The sequence below is a fragment of the Lissotriton helveticus genome, chromosome 10 (genome assembly GCF_964261635.1).
Source record: "Lissotriton helveticus chromosome 10, aLisHel1.1, whole genome shotgun sequence".
NCBI lineage: Eukaryota > Metazoa > Chordata > Amphibia > Caudata > Salamandridae > Lissotriton > Lissotriton helveticus.
In genome coordinates this window covers 600,292,290-600,314,987 of record NC_136071.1, presented here as the reverse complement: position 1 = coordinate 600,314,987, position 22,698 = coordinate 600,292,290, and the positions used below count along the sequence as shown (strand labels likewise).

Sequence of the window (22,698 nt, the reverse complement as noted above, 5' to 3'; positions counted from 1 at the left end):
TTAGAACTGGCAGTCCACACACTATATTTACAGTCAGGCAAACAGTCATGTTTGTGTTGGTGGAAACCTTAAACCTGCGACCAGGTGGGAGTTTGGTCCAGATACTTCAGGCTACCTACCTTATTTAGAGTAGAAAGGCTTTTATATCTGTTCAAGACTGCTAGGAATGCCTGATGGTCTTGAACAGACAAATTGAAAAATGACCACCACACCCTGGAAGAAAATTGTGGGGGCATTTTGTTTTGTTCTACAAACACAAAGACCCACTTTAGGAGTTTGCTTTTGTTGAACCTTAAAGGTTGCTGAGCAGCCGCATGGAAGATGGTGGCCTTCTTTGCCTGGCAGGTGATGTGCTGAGACTTTAGCACCTTCTATATTCTAAGCATTAGCCACAGTTCTTTTCAAACCAGACCAACAGCACACTCCTATATGCTAATTTCCATAGTAAACGTGGCTGCAAATCTCTTTATGCAAGTAGGCCATTCTTTCCATGCTTTTGTGGACACAGCTCAGTCTGCTTTCATCCCTGGGAGAATCTGTGGAACTAACACAAACAAATGTGCATATACTGAAGAACAAACTTTGAACATTAAAGAATGATGTATTGATCTAGCTGGGCATGCAGAAGGGGTTTGATTGAATAAATTGGTGCGTATTTCAGGAAAAATGTCATTATTTATAACCTTTGGCCCAGGTTCTAGGAGTGGGTGTTAAGTGGCTATAAACATCTCTCAACATGTAGACCAGACAACTTTTTTAAAGTCTGTGTAGGAATGGAATAGTTCATGTTAACTATGTATGTAGATAACGTTCTGGTATTTGTGTCTGACCACAATCATCCCAACCGATGGAGGAATTGAGGCATGTGGGAAAGTTTCATGGTTTAAGGTTAGTCGGCAGAAGTCGTAGGTTCATCACAGGTGCTAAACATCTCACAGCGACAGGACTTGGTTTAAAACCTGCAGATGCATTCCTCGTTCCAATGGACTGATAAGGTTATAATCTACGTGGGGGCACAGTCACTCTATTGAGCAAATAATATTGGACAACTATATCTTACACAGACCATATGCAAGGATCTACAATCCTGGTATGTGGGAGGCTTGGCCTTATTTGAGCGTCTAACTGAAATTAAAATCACAATACCCACCAGGTTCCTCTTCTTGTTCTAGACCATACCCTATTCACAATGTTAAGAACTGTATAAGAAAAAAATGTCATCTTTATTCCGGGCAGGAAAGGAATCCAGGGTTATTCCTAGGCATATATTGATTCTGCCATTAGGAGGGCAGAGTACTGGGGTTGCCTAGTATGTTGAGGTATTACCAGGTGTCCCAATAACATTATATTGTAGAGTGGGCATCCAAAACTCAGATGCAGTGGTGCTTTATGCATCAAATAATAGCTAAGTGATATCTGAAAGACGACATGCCTGGAGAGAAGACACCACTCTTGGCACTGTACCCCTAACTTTAAAAGTGGTCATATGAGAGATGTGGTACCGGGGAGAAACCCCATTAAGACTCTGCACATTTCCGTTGTGACCTGCAGCTCTGCTGGGAAATCCAGATATTACCCAAGCTATAATCTAGCAAGAAAAGGCATAGATCATATGGAGTTGCTCTAGAGCAGGGGAGCTCTTTGATATAGATGGCATTACATTGTTTGAGGAAAATTAGTAAGGAGTCTGGCCTACTAAAGGCATAGAGATTCAATTATTTTTAAATATGCTACTGGGCGCGACACCATTCTGTCAAGCCTAATGTTGTTTGCACTCTTAAAAAATTTGCAAAATGACTGCCAATGAACTGGGATCACAAAACAAGCTGTCTGGGACTTCTTGTAGGATCCAAAGCAGCAGAGAAAGCCTTAGACAAATAACAGTGGGTGGTGGATATAGGACGTTCAATTTCAAAGAATGAATCCGGAGAGATATTTCTTAGGATACACTCCACAGCGGAAAAGAAGAGCTAGCCAAAATTACTATATATTAACATTAAACCCTGGTCAAATTACACATGTGGATGCATGGAAAGCAGCAACATTCAGATTTGGCTGTGGGGAGGTAGGGTCATTGGTACAGCTCCTCTGTTCCTCCCTGAAGTTCAAGAGGTATTGCAATGAGGTGCCTTTCAAAATTGACATAATGTTTCACACAATTTCCCGCTTATCCAATCATAGACCTAGCCAACATACAAATGTACCCATCACACTCCATGAGCATTAGACAAATGTCTTAAGCATTATGTGCAGCATGACAGTCTATCATGGCACTACGGGTGTTGGGGGGGCTGGATAGATTCCGGTGCTGAGGGTCACTAGGGCAGTTATGATATTTATGCTGATAAAATGAGATCAGTTGTTTATTGGTGTTTTACATTATTCTTGTCTCTGGCATAAGGATGTAGTCCAGATTTTGTTGTTTCTTGAAACTCAATGAAAAGATATCTTCTATAAAAAAAATGAACTAAGGTATAAAATTCCAAGAAAAATACCTTGAGCGAGGGATCTTGGCAACAGTTGAAAACAAAATTTCCAGGACATGGATGTGGTAAGTTGGCTACTGTAGTAACCTGTGGCTGCAACCCTTCCTTTTGTGGTACTCTCTGAATAAAGTCTTAATGTGTCCTGTAATGCTGTATGGATGATTCTCTGGATGAATGTTTGAAACTCTGTGCAGACAAATCATCACATGTATTATGGCATTATGACAAAATATCAGGATGGATATTGTCACAAACTGTAAGAAAGTATCACAATTATCAGCTGCCAAGACTTAACAAATTGCTGGATATCTATTTATGTTCCATACAAAGCCCCTTTCTCCAGTGGGTTTGAGGTATCTCAAATTTTTATTACCTTTTTGTAAATCCAGAATAATTTTCGTGGGGATTCAATACCTCCTACTAATTTTCTGTTCTGTATTTTTTCAGTTGGAATCTCAGGCACATGGGTAATAGCTGTTTATTTTTCTCTTGCAGTTCTGAGATTCCCCCGTGTCTCCTTTCAACATCTTACAATAAGCCGGCATCTCGGATTGGTCCAGAGGTGATCCTTGCTTTCTTTCTACTCCTTCTATTAGTCTGGTTCCTGAATCGGGAATTTGAGGTCAGCTACCGACTCCACTACCACGGGGATGTGGAAGCGGATCTCCACCGTACAAAAATCCAGAGCATGAGAGACCAGGCGGACTGGTTGCTGAGAAATATCATTCCATATCACGTGGCAGAACAGCTGAAGGTCTCCCAGAGCTACTCCAAGAACCATGACAATGCTGGAGTCATCTTTGCTAGCATCGTCAACTTCAGTGAGTTCTATGAGGAGAATTACGAGGGAGGCAAGGAGTGTTACCGCGTCCTGAATGAATTGATTGGAGACTTTGATGAGCTGCTCAGTAAACCAGACTACAGTAGTATTGAGAAGATCAAGACCATTGGTGCCACCTACATGGCAGCCTCTGGCCTAAATCCTTCGCAGTGCCAGGAGAGCAGCCACCCTCATGGGCACCTCCAAACCCTCTTCGAATTTGCCAAAGAGACCATGAGAGTGGTGGACGACTTCAACAACAATATGCTTTGGTTTAACTTTAAACTACGTATTGGCTTTAACCACGGTCCTTTAACAGCCGGAGTGATTGGCACCACAAAACTCCTATATGACATTTGGGGTGACACAGTGAACATAGCCAGTCGCATGGACACCACTGGGGTGGAGTGTCGAATCCAAGTGAGCGAGGAGAGCTACAGAGTTCTCTCCAAAATGGCATATGATTTTGATTACCGGGGAACAGTCAATGTCAAGGGGAAAGGTCAGATGAAAACCTTTCTCTACCCAAAGTGTACAGACAATGGGATTGTTCCCCATCACCAGCTGTCAATCTCACCGGACATCCGGGTTCAGGTGGATGGCAGCATCGGCAGGTCCCCGACAGATGAGATTGCTAGTTTGGTGACTTCTGTGCATAGTTCTGATAAATCTTCCCACTGCTCTGACTCGCTAGAGGCCAGAGATACACCCCCTGCCCCTCAGAAGCACCGCAGGGAGCCTGCAAAGGGCAACGATAGGGGCAGGATGAGCAAAGCCATAGGGAAAGAGGACAAAGAGACAGTAGAAGCAGATGAACTGACAAAGCTAAATTGTCCAGAGAGGCTATGATTATGACGGCAGCTAAAACATATTCTCCTCGCCATAGAAACACTAAGAGACCTTTGCAGTGGGCATCTTTTATTTTGGGTGGAGGGACATAGGGAGGGGAATAACTTGGATTCCGTGTTCTGCTTTGCAGATATCCTCCGAAATACAGTGTGGTTTACAATTTCTCCATTTACACCCACTCCTCATTTGCCAACCTCATCCTTCCTGTGCAACCCCTCAAGGTGAAGGAGGAATAAAGTGCCTTGGGATGTACCCACCGGCCTTGTGTGGCATGGGTCAGAAGCCACTGTTGAGATCATGGCTCAGGGTCTCTGTCTTGATTGAAGAAAAGGTTGCGTTCCAATATGATTTTTATTACTGCTTACAGAATACTTTATTTTCATTTGTTGCTGAGGCATATTTTTATATTTGTTATATTTTCCATGTGAGTGCGCGTGTGTATGTACATACATATTTGTGTATATTTATCCACGTATAGAAGTTTGAGTGACAATGGATGGCGAAGTAGACCTTTACTTTGGTCCATGACAGACCATTTTTCTTGCATTCTACTTGTGGACAGCTGATCCCATAATTTGTGCCATGGTACAATATTTGACCTGCAGTTTTTCTAAAATAGGGATATGAAGTCTGTTTCAATCGCCTATGAACCACAATAGCAGATGCATAGCAGACTTGTTTGCTCCTGTCGATAGAAAGAAAAGCAGAAGGCTGGAATACATCACTCTGCCATGAAACACTATATCCTGTCACTTACTTTGACAGTTCATAGGGCATACCTGGACCCACTCTATGGTGCTTGCCTGCCAGCCTGCTACTTTTCTTACTATAGTATTACAGCCATGGCCTTTGGTGCAACCTTGCTATTATTAGGGGGCATAATATTGTATTAAGTAGTGATCCTCACATTTATTGACACACTCGTGCATACGCTGAGGGATCCTATATTTACAGAGGCACGCAGGCATGTGCTTAATGACGTACATATTAAGAGAGAAAGACTAATGTACTTTTTGTGTTCTTTGTATTTAAAGAGTGCCACTCACTTGTCCTTTACGCTTTCTGAAAGATCTTTGATCTGGGTGTTATTTATTCCTATCTGCATTTGCAGGCCCAACAGTTGGCTGTTGAAGGCATTCCAAAGTCTCTCTGTTCCCAAGACAGATCAGATTAGGCATAGAAATTAATTTCACTGGCCCACCTTTGAAAGACCCATCTGTTGGCCTTTGGTGAGTGAACCAGAAATTTAAAGGGGATCATTTTCGTGAGTTTAAGGTATTACCTTGGGTGAAATTTAAATTGGGGTACCTGGAAGAGATGCACAACATTAATTTGAATTAGCACACTATCACTACCAATGTTTCTGTATTGGTTCACCCAAGTCTCATTCATGTCCTCTCTTGGAGGCCCTTATGCAGGCTTTTCAGACGGTGCCAGATAGAGGATGGCAACATGGAACATTAACTGATTGTATTACTTAGGCATGCTATGGCTGGGAGTGCCATTTATCAGCTGATGATATGCATTAGTGCCTACTGTGTGCCATTTACAATGTAACCACCTTGGCCATAGGCCTCCTTAGTCCACCCTGGTGTTTCTACCCTTTGTGTTAATCTTTGATCATTTGTGGTGCAAACGGTAGGATAATGCCTAGTTGCCGGCGTTAGTCTGGAAGTTTATGTCCCTGTCTTCTCTTGGCCGGTAACAACAGAATCTAATCACTTACACTATGTTGGTGAAGGCTCCAGTACAAAATGGCTTCAGGTCAAAATTCCACCAGTTCTCTATTTTCGAGTTGGAACTTGGGATCGCGGTGACTCCTGCCATTAATTAGGGGAGCATGTTATTACTCTTGTGATGCTCATTGATCAAGAATAAAAAAACAACACTATGAAACATGCATTCTAGGAGTGAGACATATGGATTGCTGTCATACTCTCCACTATTGAATGGAATGTGTTAGGTGCTGGGTCATAGAATCCTTCAGATCCTCTCAGTTTTGAGGTTGTAGAACATGTTTATCAATTCATTGTTATAAAATGTGCCTGATAAACATGATTTGGGTCTGTATGAGAGCCAAGAGCGCCTGAGGTTCCCTCTCTGTTGGATGTTGGATAATGCCAAGTGACTTTGTGTTAGCACTGTAGGTTCCAAAATGGTTTGTGCTGGGAATTGGAAGATTGTAAGTGAAAGGGAGTCCGGTGATGTCCAGGGGTGTGTGCATGGCGCATGTGCATGGAGTAAAAGCGCTATAAGTGTGATTGCGCGGGGATCTCTGGGGAGGGAAATATGTTCTTTTGGAGGGTGGAGCTGTTGTGTCATATTATTAGTAGTGGCTCTTCACAGATGTGTTGCAGGGCCTTGTACATACCAATTCTACTTGCACCATTGATTAAAGCGAGCTGCAGCTCCGAGGCATTTATGATTGGACATCCTGTCCCAGATAATCAAGACGATGAGCAGCACTAAGCATTCGTAGCAGATGTCAAGTGTGGTGTATTGGCTTCAGCCACCTGCCATCTCTTTCCATGCTTTTAATGTAGCTTGTTTTTTAGCTCAGCGAGCTTTGGGCAAGAGGTCCAAGAATGCAACAAGTGGTCTATGGGAGGTTTTATTCTTAATCTTCCATGACTGCTGCTCCAACAATGTTAAAGCGCAATTCCAAATTTTTGCTCAGCGTCACATTCTGTTTTGTCCTCCAATGCAAGAGGCGGAAGAAAGAGGGAAATCAGGTGCCATCATCCATGCCTTTTATAAACTGTCAATACTGCTGACCACAAATGTTGTATAAACCCATTAACTTTGTATCAGTCTCTCTACTTTTGTTAGTGTATAAGAAAATCATGGACATTGCTTGACATTGCCAGAAACTTATAGCAAAGTGTTATTTTACTAACTTTCCTTTACCTAGTAGCATTTTTGTAGAGCTGCTCTTGGATGGAGATCGAAAGCCTAGATGAGCCTCTGGCAGATTTGTCAATATGATAATGCACTAAGTCCTATTCCAAAATATTGACCCACAGTTGTCATTAATAAAGGCTTGAATTCGATAAAAGGAGCATGTATTTGGGATCAGCCCAATGTATGGAACATCTCTGCACCACCCCTTTTCCATTCTCAGCTCTTTGGAATATCTTTACAATTATTGGTAGGACTAGAAACTCGGCCACAGCAGTTTAAAATGTGCGACTTTGAAACTCATCCAATTCTTATGTTAATTTTTACCTTATGCACAGGTTCATTTTCCCAGTGAAGGGGAAGGACTGGAGCTTTTTTGTTCAGAACACCCACAGGTTTACCTCCTAAGAGACATTCTACAGACAAGTAAATTGTTACCAGCTGTTGACCCTTGTTTTTTTCTTAAATTCTCTTCCTTATCACCATGAATCTGGTTTCAGGTTCTCTGTTGTAGGGAGTGCCTTCAAATCCGCTTCATGGGTAATGAGTAGCTCTAGGAATTACTTTCCTTCTGATGCTTTTGTTTTAAGGTGATTTACTTTAAACCTAGCCCTGTAGATTGTTTTAAGGCTTCTTGCATTTTTTAGCATCGATCTTTTTATTCTTGTAGGGAGGGCCATGTGTTTGACTCGTTTCCCAGCTTCTACAGCTAATTATAGAGGAAGGTTATCACAGCATCATTCAAAAGTTGAGTTCTCGAACTCCTGTTTCAGGCAAGGGTAAGAAGATATTTGTTTTTTGCGATACTCAAGTAACTTGTAGGGCTGACAGGGTTAACTTCAGTCTGTTTTTGTCCCTGTACCAAGTACTGAACGGTGATAGACATGAAGTATTTATTATCAATTTTTGCTATGGTGAGCCCATACTGATGGGTGTAGGCCTCATCCTACATTTTATTTGTCTCAGGCAGAGACTGTTGATTACACCCATCGTCATGTTTGCTCTTTGTCTCTGACAAATTATTCTGTGCCATAGGAAATATCTTTCCTTGTGATTTGTAGATGGATGGGTTTATTTGACAAAACACTGTTTTTTCATGTAATGCGCAAAACTACACTCACTTCGAAAAATTCAATAGAAAGGTAAAATAAATAATTGTGCCCACTTAATTCTCCTCACTCCCAGCATGCCCAAGTGCCCCCAAACAGACCTCAATTTGCAGATCTTTTTTTGTCATGTAGGAACACTTAATCATGTGCACACCACCACCTTTTGAGTCCCCCTCCCATATCTCCACTTCTGACATAAGAATGGCAGGAGAGCAGCATGCCTGAATTTGAGGGCTCTTTTGACCTACATTCTCAACACAAGATTTCTAGTCTCTCGTCTTGTGTTTAGAGGGTAGGATCACTGAGCAGACTTAAGGGGACACTGACATACAGCCCGGATCTCTGGTAGGGAGTAATGTGAAACCCCTACTTTTCTCCCATTGTCCGAGTACCCCTTCAACACTGACTTGGTTCTCGGTCCAGTCCCTGGATAGTGAGATAATCAGCTAGCCCTCGCCCATGGGTATTGCTAACATAATTCATCATGTTCAGAGTTGAGGAAAACAAACCTTTTTTTAAGGAGACCAAGTCTCTTGAAGCAGTTTGGTTCTACTTCAACATCCACTTAGCTGTACCATTGTAAGATACAGATGTAGCATAACTGTATAGAAATAAGTATTTCACTCTGCATCTTCTTTCCGATTGGCTGAGTGGAAGAAACACCTGTGCCTTATGTACCTAAAACAAACAGTCTACATTGATCAGATTGTATGTAACCGCAAATTCAGACGCTAGAGAAATGTTCAGGACACTTCATTAGGAGGTCCTAGCGGTGATCATAAGCCTTAGTAACCCTAGCCATGGCAAACCTATAGGTAACTCCTTCAGTGGCACATTAATTTTCTACTTTGTGTCTCGTGGGTGATCTTCAGTAAGCTGCTTTCCTGGATGAGTCAATTATGGTATTATCATCTGAAGCTTTGTTCACAGCAGCATGACCACAGGCCATAGATTTAAAAGGTCGCAAGTATTCAAATAAATATAAAACGGAAAACAAAGTTAGCCATGGGGTAAGTAGAACAGATTTTTCGCTTCTGACCCACATGTTCTAGGAATTAGTGACATTTTCCTGATGGGTATTGTGTCCTTCTCTTAGTGTTTCACCTCTGAGACAGACTAAGGTGGTATGTGCCAGTATTTTTAAGTTATGTTCTAATTCTCAGGATTGCCCATGCAATTCCTTGGTAAGAAGAAGGTAAGAATTTGCTGTTACCTTTGCCTTCAGCTCTTCACTTACACTTGTATTACGATTTCATCAGAAGCCCATAAAGAGAAGTGTACAACAAAGTCTCTCAGTGACTGTAGACACTCGAAGGTATGAGAATAACGAAATAATGCCATTTAGATTCTTAATATCTGCAGTTATCATGTGTAGATAACATTGAAAGTTGGACATTGGGGACCACGAGTATGTGATTTATTAGGCATATCACGAACTGTGCACATAATTTACAGGTATAGCCATTGTTAGTCTTTTGTGTGGCTATCTTGAATCCTGCCATGATCGCTGTCGTCATGGACCATTGATTGCCTCTGACCTGGACTCCAGCGGGGCTGGGGATTTCAGCATTAGTCAAGTTTGGCATTGAACATATCCGCTGTTTCCTTCATCAAGGAGATCTAAGCTCCTCCTACTGGAAAGTTGTGCAGTGCATCAGGGAGTTGTCTTGTTTTGGATGGCCTTTCCCTTGAATGGTTGCAAAAGCTTTGTGGCCACATTTCAGATGACTGCTTTCTACCATCAAGGTACATGTGAATGACCACAGATTCCACTCTCCGAAGCGTGCTCTGCATTTTAAGATAATTTGGCAGCTCCTCCATTTAACCTTAGAGAGTGATTACTTTGGAAATGTAGGTATTCATGTGGTATGTGTTTTATCATGGCCACCATTTTCCCATTCTGCTGCCCCAAGTCGACCAAATCCTCCTCAGCAAACAGGAGATGTCTTTCAAGGGTAAAGTTCACTGATTTTTGCTACTTGTGTGAGTCACACATAATGGGGATCTAAACATCTTGGTTTCTCTACTAGAAACTCTCCATCCTCTTTGGAAGGATACATCTAGGTATGTGTCCTAGTGCTGAATTTCCAATTAGGTTTTATCACAGAGATCCCACTTTGGCCTTCTCTCTTCCAAGTGATTGATTTATTAAGCAACTTTAATGTTTTTATTTATGTACTTGGGCATAGCAAATACAATTGTTAAGCATAGTGTTTTACCAGCTCATATAGCCATCGTCCGCTTACAGCGTAGTATTACTGTTGTAGAGCATAGACAACTGAGTTAGCTATACAGTAACCTATAGCATGTTCTTGACTGCAAATCTTCCAGCTTGCCCCTTCTTTCTCCCCTACAAGCCAAAGCTCCTTTCAGAGCTTTCGAAGACTATTCAATTCATTGACGGATAACATTGCAGTCTGTAGCAAAACTGACCAATCCTATGGATGCCAAGAAAGCCGATATGGGAGGGTCAACTCCCTTCTGAGTGAATAGAAATAGCTTTAGTTATTGTGACAGCCTTACGGCCACACCAACTTCTGCTTAACAAAAAAGTACTCCTCTTTTTAGCTATCCAACGTATTAATGGGTGCAGTGCTGTGGTTGTTCCTATGTTACATCCAGTTTTTATCACTTGACAATTATGAACTGACACTGTGGTCTTGGAACCTGGATATATCTTGTACAGTCTGTCTTTTGTTGGCCTCATTCTGTTCCCTCATAACCCTTCCAATCCCTTTCTCTCCATGTCTCTGACATACAGCTAATATTACTACATGCTTTCCAATTGAAAGACCAATTTTCTCTTTAGGAGAACCTCTTTCAGCCTACATTGAACTCCCCAAGCTGCATGGTGTCTGCAGAAATTGCATGGCTTCAAGTCCTTGTGCCTTTGTTTCTGACCCCCATGGACAATGTGTTGGTTACAAAAAAAACTAATGTTTCCTAGGTACTTTCTCTGGGGGCTCAGGTTAAAAATTGTCTCAGTTGGTCATTATACAGTTGGCAGTGAAGCCATCTGGACAAAGCCAAAGAGCCTTGTGTGCCTTTTGTAGAAAGGCATGGCAAAAAATATTGTTGAATTCATTACAGGGACCTTGCTTCTTATAGAAATAATGCCCGCTCTGCAAAGACCTTAGAACACCGCATCTTGTATGATGATTCACAGATCTAACCCTGTTCTTTGAGGTCTGGCTATCACTTAGGCTAACACACGTTTTAATGCAACTTAAATTGGTGATGCTTTCAAGCTTGTGCACCAGTGAAATTGCTTTTACATCAACATGCTCTGACCAATGTTATCACAGTCCACCATTTTTTCTTGGTAGTTTATTCTGAAAGATTTGGGAATGGAAGAGTGCTAAGACTAAGAATGTTATTCTCGACAGTACCTCTATGGTAACTCTCACCGCTTGCTCCTTTGGGATCTCTCTTGTACTGACACCCACTCACCATCCTCTGTACAACTGCAGCCATTTGTTATTGTGCATGTACCCGAATGATTCAGCATTGAGGTTCCAGACACACCAGAGTTGTACAGTGGTTGGGGCAGGTAAAGCTATTGTGCCTCCCTTTACAGTTTTTAAACTTGGCCAAATCTTCTGGTCCTGGTAATATATGGTAGACTTCTGCCAAATAGTTGATAACTAAATAGGACACGTTGGACGAGAAGTACCAGAGTTACAAGTGTAACTTATACTGAAAGGGGTTTTCTAGCTCCTTTTGCGCGTTAAGCATTTGATGGCAAGCTTTGTGTGCCAATAAGTCAGTAATTAATGTCATGCTCCATGCCTCTGTGATCACCTTGACCCAAATCTAATTTCCTGTTGTGTATTTCAGCCTTACCAGTTTGCCCTCTATGACTCACAATCCAGTACACTGTGTACAGTATTATTTATCTGTCATCCCTTACAGGCCTTTGTGAACAATACATTTCCACACATGATCCAAGACTGATCGCATGCAGTGCCTGTACTGAAAATCATATTTTGGCAATTGCCTTTTTTTTGTATCTGGGCCCTCCTCCAGATCCCATTCTCTCCTTCCATGACTTGTCATCAACTCACCACTCCATTTCTGTGCTCCATATTGCAAAACCTAGATTACACCCACCGTTTTGGCCTTCTCATATCTTTCATTTGCAGCTTTTGTTCGATACTTGATACTGCTTGTTGTTTACCCTTCATTGGCAGTCTTTGCCCATACCTTATATCCAGCTCCGTGGCCTCTAACTTTAGGTCATATCTGATGCCCTTTTCTGTACTCCTTACAAGTAGTTCCTTGTTCATTCCCAGCTCCCTTGTTCCAGAGGAATGTTGAAGAGACGGCATCTTTATGAGAGGGCAATTCTTGCCTACAGTGACTAAATGAGTCATGCCCTCTGCACAGGATTTATTTGCTATTGGAAACTTAAAGTTAATAAAATCTAAATATATCTCAATCTCCATCGTGCCTGTGTTTTTTGTTTTGATGTTGATTTAATTGCAAGATTGTACTTATGCAAGTAGTAAACTCCTTTCTTCCAGTGTACTTCCTCTCAACTGATGGAGCAACTGCCAAGCATGGCCTAGGCTGAAGACTGCTGGAGAAACCACCCAGCAAGGAATGGGCCTGAGGTCTTATGCACACCAATACGATGAAGTTCAGTTGAGCGCCCAGGCCGGCGCTTGGCAATGCTTATTCCTTGGGGACTGCTCCCCTATGTACCTGCCAGCCTTCCCAGAGTTCAATCCTCTTTCTTTTCAAAGGTGTCAGAAGTTAAAGAACTCAAATGAATCTTGCTTGTGTGTTTTTCTGCTGCATCTTTGTACTTTTTCCACTCAATTGTTTTCTCTTGCGAACCATATTTTTTTCACAATCTTCCTACCTCCTGAGTGTGCCGCCGCCAGTCATCAGATCCGTTGATTCCTGTTTCTCCCATTTTTTTTAAAGAGGGCTTATCACAAGTTGCAACTGGTGACCCAGGGACCTAATCATCTCATGAACTTCTGTCTGATGTACGATTACTTTTCAAAAAGGCTCTGAAAATTCAGTAGTATTCGTGGAAAGATCACTTGGAGATTTCTTTTGCTCAGGAGGTTTGGGATTTCATTGCTCAGAAGCAAAAAGTTAGTAGCCCTTTCTTTATTCTGATAATGGGCCCAAGTAGTCGCTTTTATTTAAGCCAAACTAGTCATCATGGAAAGGACCCTCATAGTTAGTGACCACCATGATCCATGCAATGTTCCATCAAGGGCAACCCACAGATACCAGCAAAGATTAACAACTGTTTACTTTTAAATTCCTGGCTGATATGAGTGTTTGCACCAAAAGTTTCAGATTCTTAATGCTAAGACCTCTGCAGAGATCAGGAAATCATATTAAAGAGAATATTTGGTTTCATTCAACTTCAAATCAATATAAACTTAAACTATTGTGAAAAATATAAAAATACAGTAGTGTAATTGAACAATGGACTTAAAAACAAAATTGACTGAGTTCCTGTAGCCCGTCTCTATAAAGAGTACAGATTTGTGTTATAGGGTAATCCCACCCATATCCCCACCGATGCTCTTAACATGAGCCTGAACAGGAGTCACAATTTATGAAACCAGTGCTCAAATGTAGCAGTAAAGTGCACCCCCATAAGAGGGAAAGGACTGCTTGCTTTTCGGCCAGAAAGAGGCAAGAGATGCGCTACCCTAGAGTGGAGTGATGGGGGTAAAAAAGCCCTTCAGATTCATGAAGTTTGTCGAGTTTGCGATCCTGAATCTGTATTTGCTTGGAATATAGCGTCCCAAAAGGTCACCAGGAAGGGGTACGACCACAGGATCTGTAAGAGGGTGCTGGCGTCCCAACAGTCGCACCAACATGCCACTGAGTGGGCCACATTGATGGTGTGCAGGTGGTGGGGCGTGAGATGCCAGCGACACAGGATTTTTATATGGAATTCCCCTTCCCTGTATAAAGGTTATTTGAATAAACACTCATAGCGTAACCCTTTTTGTTATCACTAACTGAAGGGGATCTGGAATATCCGTAATAGCTGGATCTTGTAAATATCTTCAAGGTTCTAATACATTGTAGTTATTTAAGTATCCCTTTGTAATAGTTTCGGGTTGCCCCCAGAGCTCGAGGAACTGCATCATACGGTTTTAGAGGGAAAAAGCCATTGGATCAGTGTACACAAGCCCAGGCCTCCCTGGGAGGACAGTTCTGAGAAAGATGGGGAGGCAGGCTCATTTTTCCACATCCTATGGACATGCCTTGCAGTGCAACAGTACTGGAGTGTGGGGGGAAATTATATGAGATTAACTAATTCTGCTAAAAACTGTGTTGAATAGTTGAGAAAAGGAGAAAATGCCCAGATACCAGAAACTGTGGGTGGCCCTTGACCTAGTAATAGCAAAAATAAACATTGCTAAACACTGGGGTGCAAGAGGCATGCCATTCTAAAAGCTTGGAAGGAGGACATAGATTGGTGCATGTTGGGCAAAAGGAAAATTCACAAAAGTTGAGGGTGCGCTAGAAAATGGGGGGAAATTGGGGGCTGGGGCAAACCAACCCTAGAATGGACACAACCATACAGACCGGGAGAGGGAGAATTAGGAGAGGATAGTTTAAAAAAAAATCTTTTATTGCAGTTTGGCAGAAAACAAGATGCAATAACCAAAGCTTCAATCGGCACATGTTCATACTTTACATGTCTTACATATATCAGGAAAACACAAGATGATGGACGGAATGTTGCACAATGGCAAAACATTCACCCCCAGTCAAAGATCTGGGTTTAATCCATCGTTATTTTTCTCACCAAGCCACCCCAGTTCAGGCATGGCCATATGCAAATCAGTTTTGACCCTGTGCCTCATGGGAACAGTTCAGCCCGAACTGCCAAGCCATGTCTTCCCTGGACCGGAATCAAACATCCTAGGACCGGTTTCTGGCCATCAGCCGTCTTCAGCCAGGATAGCTTGACTCCAGTGGCTTAGTGAGCACGGGGTAATCTGACCATGAACAGGAATCACCTGCTCTAGTGTGCACTGTTCCTATTGAACTAACCGTTCACCAATTTTTGACTGTATTCATAATTTTCAAACTCATAATAATCCAAATCAACTAATTTATTTCATACCATTTCACATATTTTTCATATCACAAAAACATTTTTTAACACATTTCTTAATTCATAAGACAATTATATGTCGTTACATCACGTGTACAAGTAATGCCTTATGTCTGACATTCAATACATGAGTATTGTAACTCTTTAACTTCATCCTTTTATGCATTAAGTCCAAAATTACTGTTGAACCACATGTAGTTGCTGGCCCAATGCATTTCGGAACGTGAGTTCCTTCCTCAGGGGCAATATTTCTGTAAATAAAGATATTCCCATTACTTAACATGTATACCATCTTGAAAATAAGCACAAACATGTTATATACCTGTGGGGTCCACCACTAAATCGTTGCAAGTTAATCAGTATTGCATCCTACACATAAATATCTAGAGTGATGTCTAATAAAGGTATCCCACCATGAGGGTACATATATGAATACGAGCCATGCAGCATAATAACCCCACCTGAATATCACATATTTGGTTCTAAATGTCTATTCGGTGGAGGATAAGGAACACCTGCTATGCTAGTGTTGATGTGATAATGTATCTTGTATCTTATGAGGGCTGCCTTACCTATCATAACCGTTCTATTAACCATCCACTGTATCTAATGTGCACTGCCATACCTATCATAACCGCTCTATTTGCCATCAAAGGTATACACAACTGGGTCGTTAATCAATCCTTAAATATGCATGCCTGCCAAAAACCCTCAACAGTACACGTTCTCATCAATAGCTGTCACTCACCGCCACTTCAATATACCGAAACATCCTTCAAAGCGGTCTGAATATTTTGTTCGGAGTGCTACGTGTGTACTCCCTGAAATTAAATTTAAATGTTCGTAAGTCCTATGGCCATTTCAATGTTACGATAATGGTATAATGTTCAGGGGCGCACTCACCCGTAGAGGATTTCAACTCTATCGCTTCTTTTAGTTGCTCCTAACAATATACTTCAATCGCCCGGAGTGATCCAGTGCTAAAATAAACAAAAGCCTGCTTAACATTGTGAACTGCTGGATAAACCGTCATAGAGGCAATCAGTAACCTCACAACTTACTACAAAACTTCGACCTTCATCGCAAAGCGTAGGTCCCAGTCTACATGGTAGCTCTGTGCACGCTAGTGGTAACTCTCCTCATCCGCCCTAAACAATAAATACAGTGCCGTATTACTCCCTCCAACCATCAAATTGTTGACTTAGTATGTGGTATCAATACGTGAATACAAACTTACTTTAGTGTAATTCCATGTCGATTCTCGACGTGCACTGGTATCCCCTCGGCTGCTACTACCGCGCCGCCCTTCCAAACAAGCACTTAAAACACTTCCGCATCCGAGCCTGTGTTTCGTCATGCGTTCTACGTCATGTATCACTTAGTTATGGGAGTTGTAGTCAGCTAATGGGGAACTTGTGCCGATAAGCCCCTAATCAAATTCAACGACCCCTCCTGCCACGAGTCTCTCCAAACCTAAAACGCCGCGATTAAGTGCCATAGTGTCGGGTTGTAAAGAAACATGAAACATGTTTTCAATGCGTAGTGGTCTGCTGGTATGCGACTACTAAGACTCCATGACGTGAATGTGGTTACATGTATCTGCTGCCGCGTGTCCCTCCAAACCTGAAATGCCGCGGTTAAAGTCAATAGTATCGAGTTGTAAGGAAACGTGCAACATGTTTTCAATGCGTCCTGGTATGCTGGTGTGCGACTACTAAGGATCTACAGCGTGAATGTGGTTACATTTATCTGCTGCACTCGGGTTTAGTGAATGCATACAATCCCTCCTGTACAAAGTGCATACTTGTCTTGTCTGAATGTAGTAATGAATACAATAATGGGGTAATATAACATCATTAATCTCATTTCAATGCGTAGCATTATTTATAACCACAATCGCTGATTACAAATTTTTACGTTTCCCTACTATGTACCTATTCAGAACTGTCACAATAAAATATGCCATTGCATTAAACTTTGCATGGACTCAACCCTCCACCCATACTATTGATATTGTCTTCCTCCTGATGCAATATGTGTTACCTAATTCCTGTGCAGTGCACCATGATTAATTTAATCATCATTATACCTGTCAGGATGCCCAAAAAGTTGAATATATTCACCATATAAATCCTTTGGACATAACTATTTTTGTATAGTACTCAAGACATTCATGTTAAATCACTAATTTTACTATTGGATTCTAATGCATGTGGTAGTAACTCCTAATGCTGTTATACCATTTGCATGAATACAACCATTATACAGTTTCAATCTCTATTCCAAACTGAAATTCCTTGGCATAATTTCATTAATAAATTCCTATCCAGTGTTACATACAAGACATGATTAATCACGTTCACATAATTATAGAGAAGTTTGCACTGCTGATAGGACCTATGTCACGATAACTTCATGCTACATCTAGTGTACATACGTGTTATCCTCCCTGTGACCATTACAGTTATTGCAAACCAGTCATCAATCTGTGCGCACCAAGTCACACGAATGGCCATTATAAGAAACAGCTCATTTCAATTTTATCATTTAAACCCTTTGGCTGTAGAGATTGTAAACATTCGATCCAGTACACCTCTCTCTGCACGGGGCCCACGTCTGGGCATACCCTTCCGACATAAGGTGAACAGCAAAACTCACAAGATGATGGACGGAATGTTGCACAATGGCAAAACATTCCCCCCAGTCACAGATGTGGGTTTAATCCATCGTTATTTTGCTCACCACGCCAGCCCAGTTCAGACATACTGGACTGTTCCCATGAGGCACAGGGTCAAGACTGATTTGCATATGGCCATGTCTGAACCTACTCAGAGGTGTCGCTGCTCCAACTGTGGAAATGAGCCTTTTTGGGGGCCCACCGGTGCAGAAGTTCACCCTTATCTGTCCACTGGTCCTTAAACCAACAAAATAGAGATTGCACTGAAGCTGGAATATCACATAACAAGTTAATTAATCACTCATGAGTGGGACTACATCAATACAACACCCTCGGGCACTGTATGAGGTAGTACAAGGAATACAGAAACCAAGGGTCTTTTATACCCAGTTTGTTGCACAGTAAGCATGTACATTCAAATAGAAGGTACAGGCACACACAGGAATAGCTATTGACTAACATGGGCAGACAGATATCACTTGGTCGGCAAAGTGGGAGGGGAGACATAACTGCTTACATCAGTTGGAATAGCCGGACAGTTACATTCTAAAACAGGTGCATTCTAGCAGCTGCAGGCCTTTCTGAGCTCATACATTGCTCTGGTTCAGTACTGAAGGAGTTAACTAACTTGACTCGAGCAGAATAGAAAGGCAGGCAACAGTGAAGACAGCAGAATCACATGGCATAACAAAATGGATGGATGCCACAACAAAAATGGCTTCAGCTTATGCTAACAGCAATTTCTGCGATTTCCACAGACGGCCTTTTTAGCATTAGCTGAAGACATGTGCTATGCAATAGAAGAAACATGAAAGTTATCACCTATGTCAGGTTCTATTATTTCCTGGTCAGTTACTAGTCAGGCATTTACATTCTGAACATTTTGTTTAGCTGGTATACAGGTAGAAGCACAAAGGGAGCAAATATTGGCTATTATCACAAACCGAACAGTCAACATTTTCCAACTCCAAGCAGAAAGCAAATCCCAAAAACCACCCAGTCCAATTCCAAGTTCCAGGGCTCTGATGTATTTCAGTGGCTATTCCACTCGGCTTGGAAACAGCCAAAAGCACGTCTGATGCAATGTCCAAATAAAAACATTATCTTGATAGACCTTCTAGTGTTCTTTATGAGGGCTATAGTACCAATGATATGTTCGGGGGCGGAGTAGTATTTATCAAAGTGGGCACAAAATATTTTTCTTGAAGAAAAAACAGTATTCCAAATACAAATATTAAAGCAAATACACATATTGTCACAAAAATAATCTTTGTAGAGGACCAAACGGGGCCATGGGAATTACGACGAGGAGCCTCAAATGGCTGCTCCTCCTCAAAAATGGGACGACCAAAGGGGTACATTGCTAACAAAAAAGTACTTGGGGAATTGAAGCCACTGTACAACCAGCCACAGGGGAGCTTCTCCCTGTGTCCGTCTGAACCTCACAGGCAGGCTCTTATCATTCATCAATTGCTCACTTCTCCCCCAGTGGAGCTGCACAACTTACAACCTAGTAAATCAATCATGGCCCAGGCTCAGGAAAATGTTTTTCTTTTAGGATAGGGCAATTACCCTCCAGGGCAAATACGCTCAATGATAATCCTGTCCAGTGTCTCAGGCAGTGCACCAGTATTCTTCACTCTAATCTAACAGGCACCAGAGGCACAGCCGGACGTCAACATGTGTCAGTTACTGAAGAAATAGAACAGTCTATGTGTACTGATACCTATTCCGAACCCCTGCAATTTATGAGGGGACGATTCACTGCACTACGCCCAAGTTTACATTAAAAAAGGCCCGTCTTCCTTGACAGATACACAGAACCACAAATACAAATTGTCTGACCCATCTAGGTCAATAACAAGGATCCACTACTACAATGTTGGACCAAATTCTATTTAGAAAAAATGTGCGAGGAACAAGTGACACCTCACGGAAACACCACCAACGGGGTAACTGGTATGTAATTTCCAGACAAGCCCCTGTCTCATCATCGGTAGTCACCTGATTCTCAAAGAAAGTAGAAGGAAAGTGTCCAAAACAAACAACCAAAAGCGTGTAACAAACAGTGGGAAGCAGAAGCATCTGCTAGTGACAAACACACAACATAAATAGGTGCATAAAACACAGCATCCAGTTCCCTTACCCAACTTCATTCATAGGGAAATTAGTGTATGCTGTACATATAAAAAGGCTGGTAGCTATTTATGCATACCATTACCTATTGCCAATGCCGACATGTTTCATTGCCACATCAATTTTGGCAGTTTCATCAGGGCTGCACTATATGCTGCCACTCCACTCTTGGACACTTGTTCTGTGTTAACTGCCAAGGAAACAGGCGCATAAACACAGTTAAAAGCATGTAAACACACCAATGGGTAGCCGTATACGTAGTGCCATATGTAACCATTGTTTACCCAGAGCCAGCCTGGTTGCTCTTACCGGCCGTTCAGGGGTTGAAAGGGATGCAGGAGTACTCCAAACGTGAGTTCTCACCTTCACTTAGCTTGTAGCATTCTGACGATATAAACAAATAAAATTTCCAAATGTCGGAAAACATTTCAAGCCTGTCTCATTGTTGGGAGGCTAAACAGACACTCTTTTACACCCACGAAATGACGAACATCCATACATACTGTATTACACTGTTAAGAAGTTACGCATCTGTGAATTCCAGATGTCGAACAGTAGCGCACAACCATACTGAGCGTTCGGCACACACTAATGCTGCTTCAAAGATATCATAGAGAGGGCTCTGGTATTAGCCTCTGACCGTCGCGTATACATACTCAAATGGGGGATGCATATGTCAAACATCCTTGCTATTAGGGTAAACAGCCCTCACATATCGTAATGCGATACCCCACGCTCTATGGAGGACCAACCCTTTCCGTGCCAAATGTGCGACTGCGGGCTCGAAAAGAAAGTCGCACACCACAGTCTCAATCAATCTACTTCGATACTCCTCACCGTGATGTCGCCTCCTTAGCGCTTTGTCTCCTTCACAGTGTGTGTGCCCCGGTCGCGCTGTAATAACCACCTGAAACAGCCTACGCCCACTGCAATCAATCACATGACGCGGTTGCAAAAGTGGCGGCCATGTTGAAAAAGTATGAAGTACTGGTGGGCCGATGCCGGTAAAGGTCAATGCCAGTACCAAATGTAATTAAATTGCACTAACCTCATAATCGCCTAGAGTCTAAAACAATGAATTAGCTAAGGAATGACTCTTTAGTAGTTTCAACGCACACACTCCACACTGGCAGAGTGCAATGCTATAAATGGCGGCCATCTTAGACTAGTCACAGTGTAATAAGCTCTAAGTGCAATGCTGTGCGTTCAAAAAGGGTACCGACTTGCCAGAAGGAACAGCATTATTCATCCCATATGCACAGGCAACTGAGATCTAACGTTTCTGTGTCGCTCCATACCAATCAGAACTGCATACTCAACGAACTTCTAAAAAATATATGATTATTGGGAAATTACATATATTATATTAAATGTGCTAAAATGTTGTCCTTAGTGCTCATCTATGTTGAAAGCCCTATTATGATTACGAGTAGATGTTTTTAGATCATCATTAAAACCGCGGCTGTACAGATCAAGTCACACAGCTGCTCAGGGCAAAAAAGAAAGTGAAACACTATGTCAACATGACCATGCCATACCAATCAGAACTGCATACTCAAGAAACTTCTAAAAAAATATATGATTATTGGGAAATGACATATATTATATTGTATGTACTAAAATGTTATCCTTAGTGCTCATCTAAGTTGGAAGCCCTATTATGATTACGAGTAGATGTTTTTGGATCATAATTAAAAACCGCGGCTGTACAGATCAAGTCACACAGCAGCTCAGGGCAAAAAAGAGTGAAACACTGTCTGTCAACATGACCATGCCGGCTGCAAACCCACTGTCAAGTCTCAATGCTTAACTGACACGGCCAGCAGCAGTAGGAACAGAGACACAGTACCAGCACTGCCCTTGGACTCACAGTTTAATCCTGTTCCATTCAATAATTTCATTGAGCCCCCATTGGTCTGTTTTTTCACTGTAAATCCAACGTGCTTCCTTTGAGAGCAAAATGCTCTCTATGTTCTGAGGAGTCCCTTTCACCTTCTCTAACACTGTCCAAGTCAAGGTGTGTTTCTCTTTGAAGCAGTGTTGTACCAATTTTGTTGTTATTTTGCCTGCCCTTATGGTACTCAGGTGCTCTTGCACTCTAACTTTGATTTTCCGCGATGTTAATCCTATGTAGTGTAAACCACATTGGCACGTCAGTCTGTACACCACCTGGGTAGAATTACAATTGCTGAAGTGGTTAAGGAACCATTCCTTTCCAGATGTAAGCATCACACTCGTACTCTTCTTAGTGAGTGGACAGACGGAGCACGTCCCACAGGGGTAATGACCATTTGGAACCGTAGAGGTCGACTGGTTCTTTCAGTGGGGGCACGAGAGTGTACAAGTTTGTCTTTCAGATTACATGCTCTTTTGAACGCGAATCTGGGTGGCGGCATCTGAAATTCATTATTTGATAGCAGGGACCAGTGCTTTCGGATAGATTGTCTTATTTTGGTCGCCATGGTGTCATATGTCATAACCACCGGTACGCATTCTTCTCTTTGTTTGACTACCTTTTCCAGAAGGGCACTTCTTGGTGTGTTTACAGCTCTCTTTTTGGCTTGTCTAACGACTTTTTTGGGGTAGTTCCTATTCGTAAGTTTGGATGCCAGTTCTTCTGA

General features: G+C 42.0%; 1 protein-coding gene across 2 annotated transcripts in view; it reads left to right on the top strand.

Annotated features, from left to right (window-relative positions):
* Positions 1–12,600, top strand: part of ADCY9 (adenylate cyclase 9) — a 508,932-nt gene extending 496,332 nt beyond the window's left edge. For both annotated transcript variants that reach the window (XM_078663127.1, XM_078663126.1), the window contains exon 11: positions 2,982–12,600. In XM_078663127.1, coding sequence (XP_078519253.1) covers positions 2,982–4,155 — 1,174 coding nt within the window. In that variant the 3' untranslated portion in view covers positions 4,156–12,600. The remainder of the gene's footprint in view (positions 1–2,981) is intronic.
* The last annotated feature ends 10,098 nt before the right edge of the window (positions 12,601–22,698 follow it).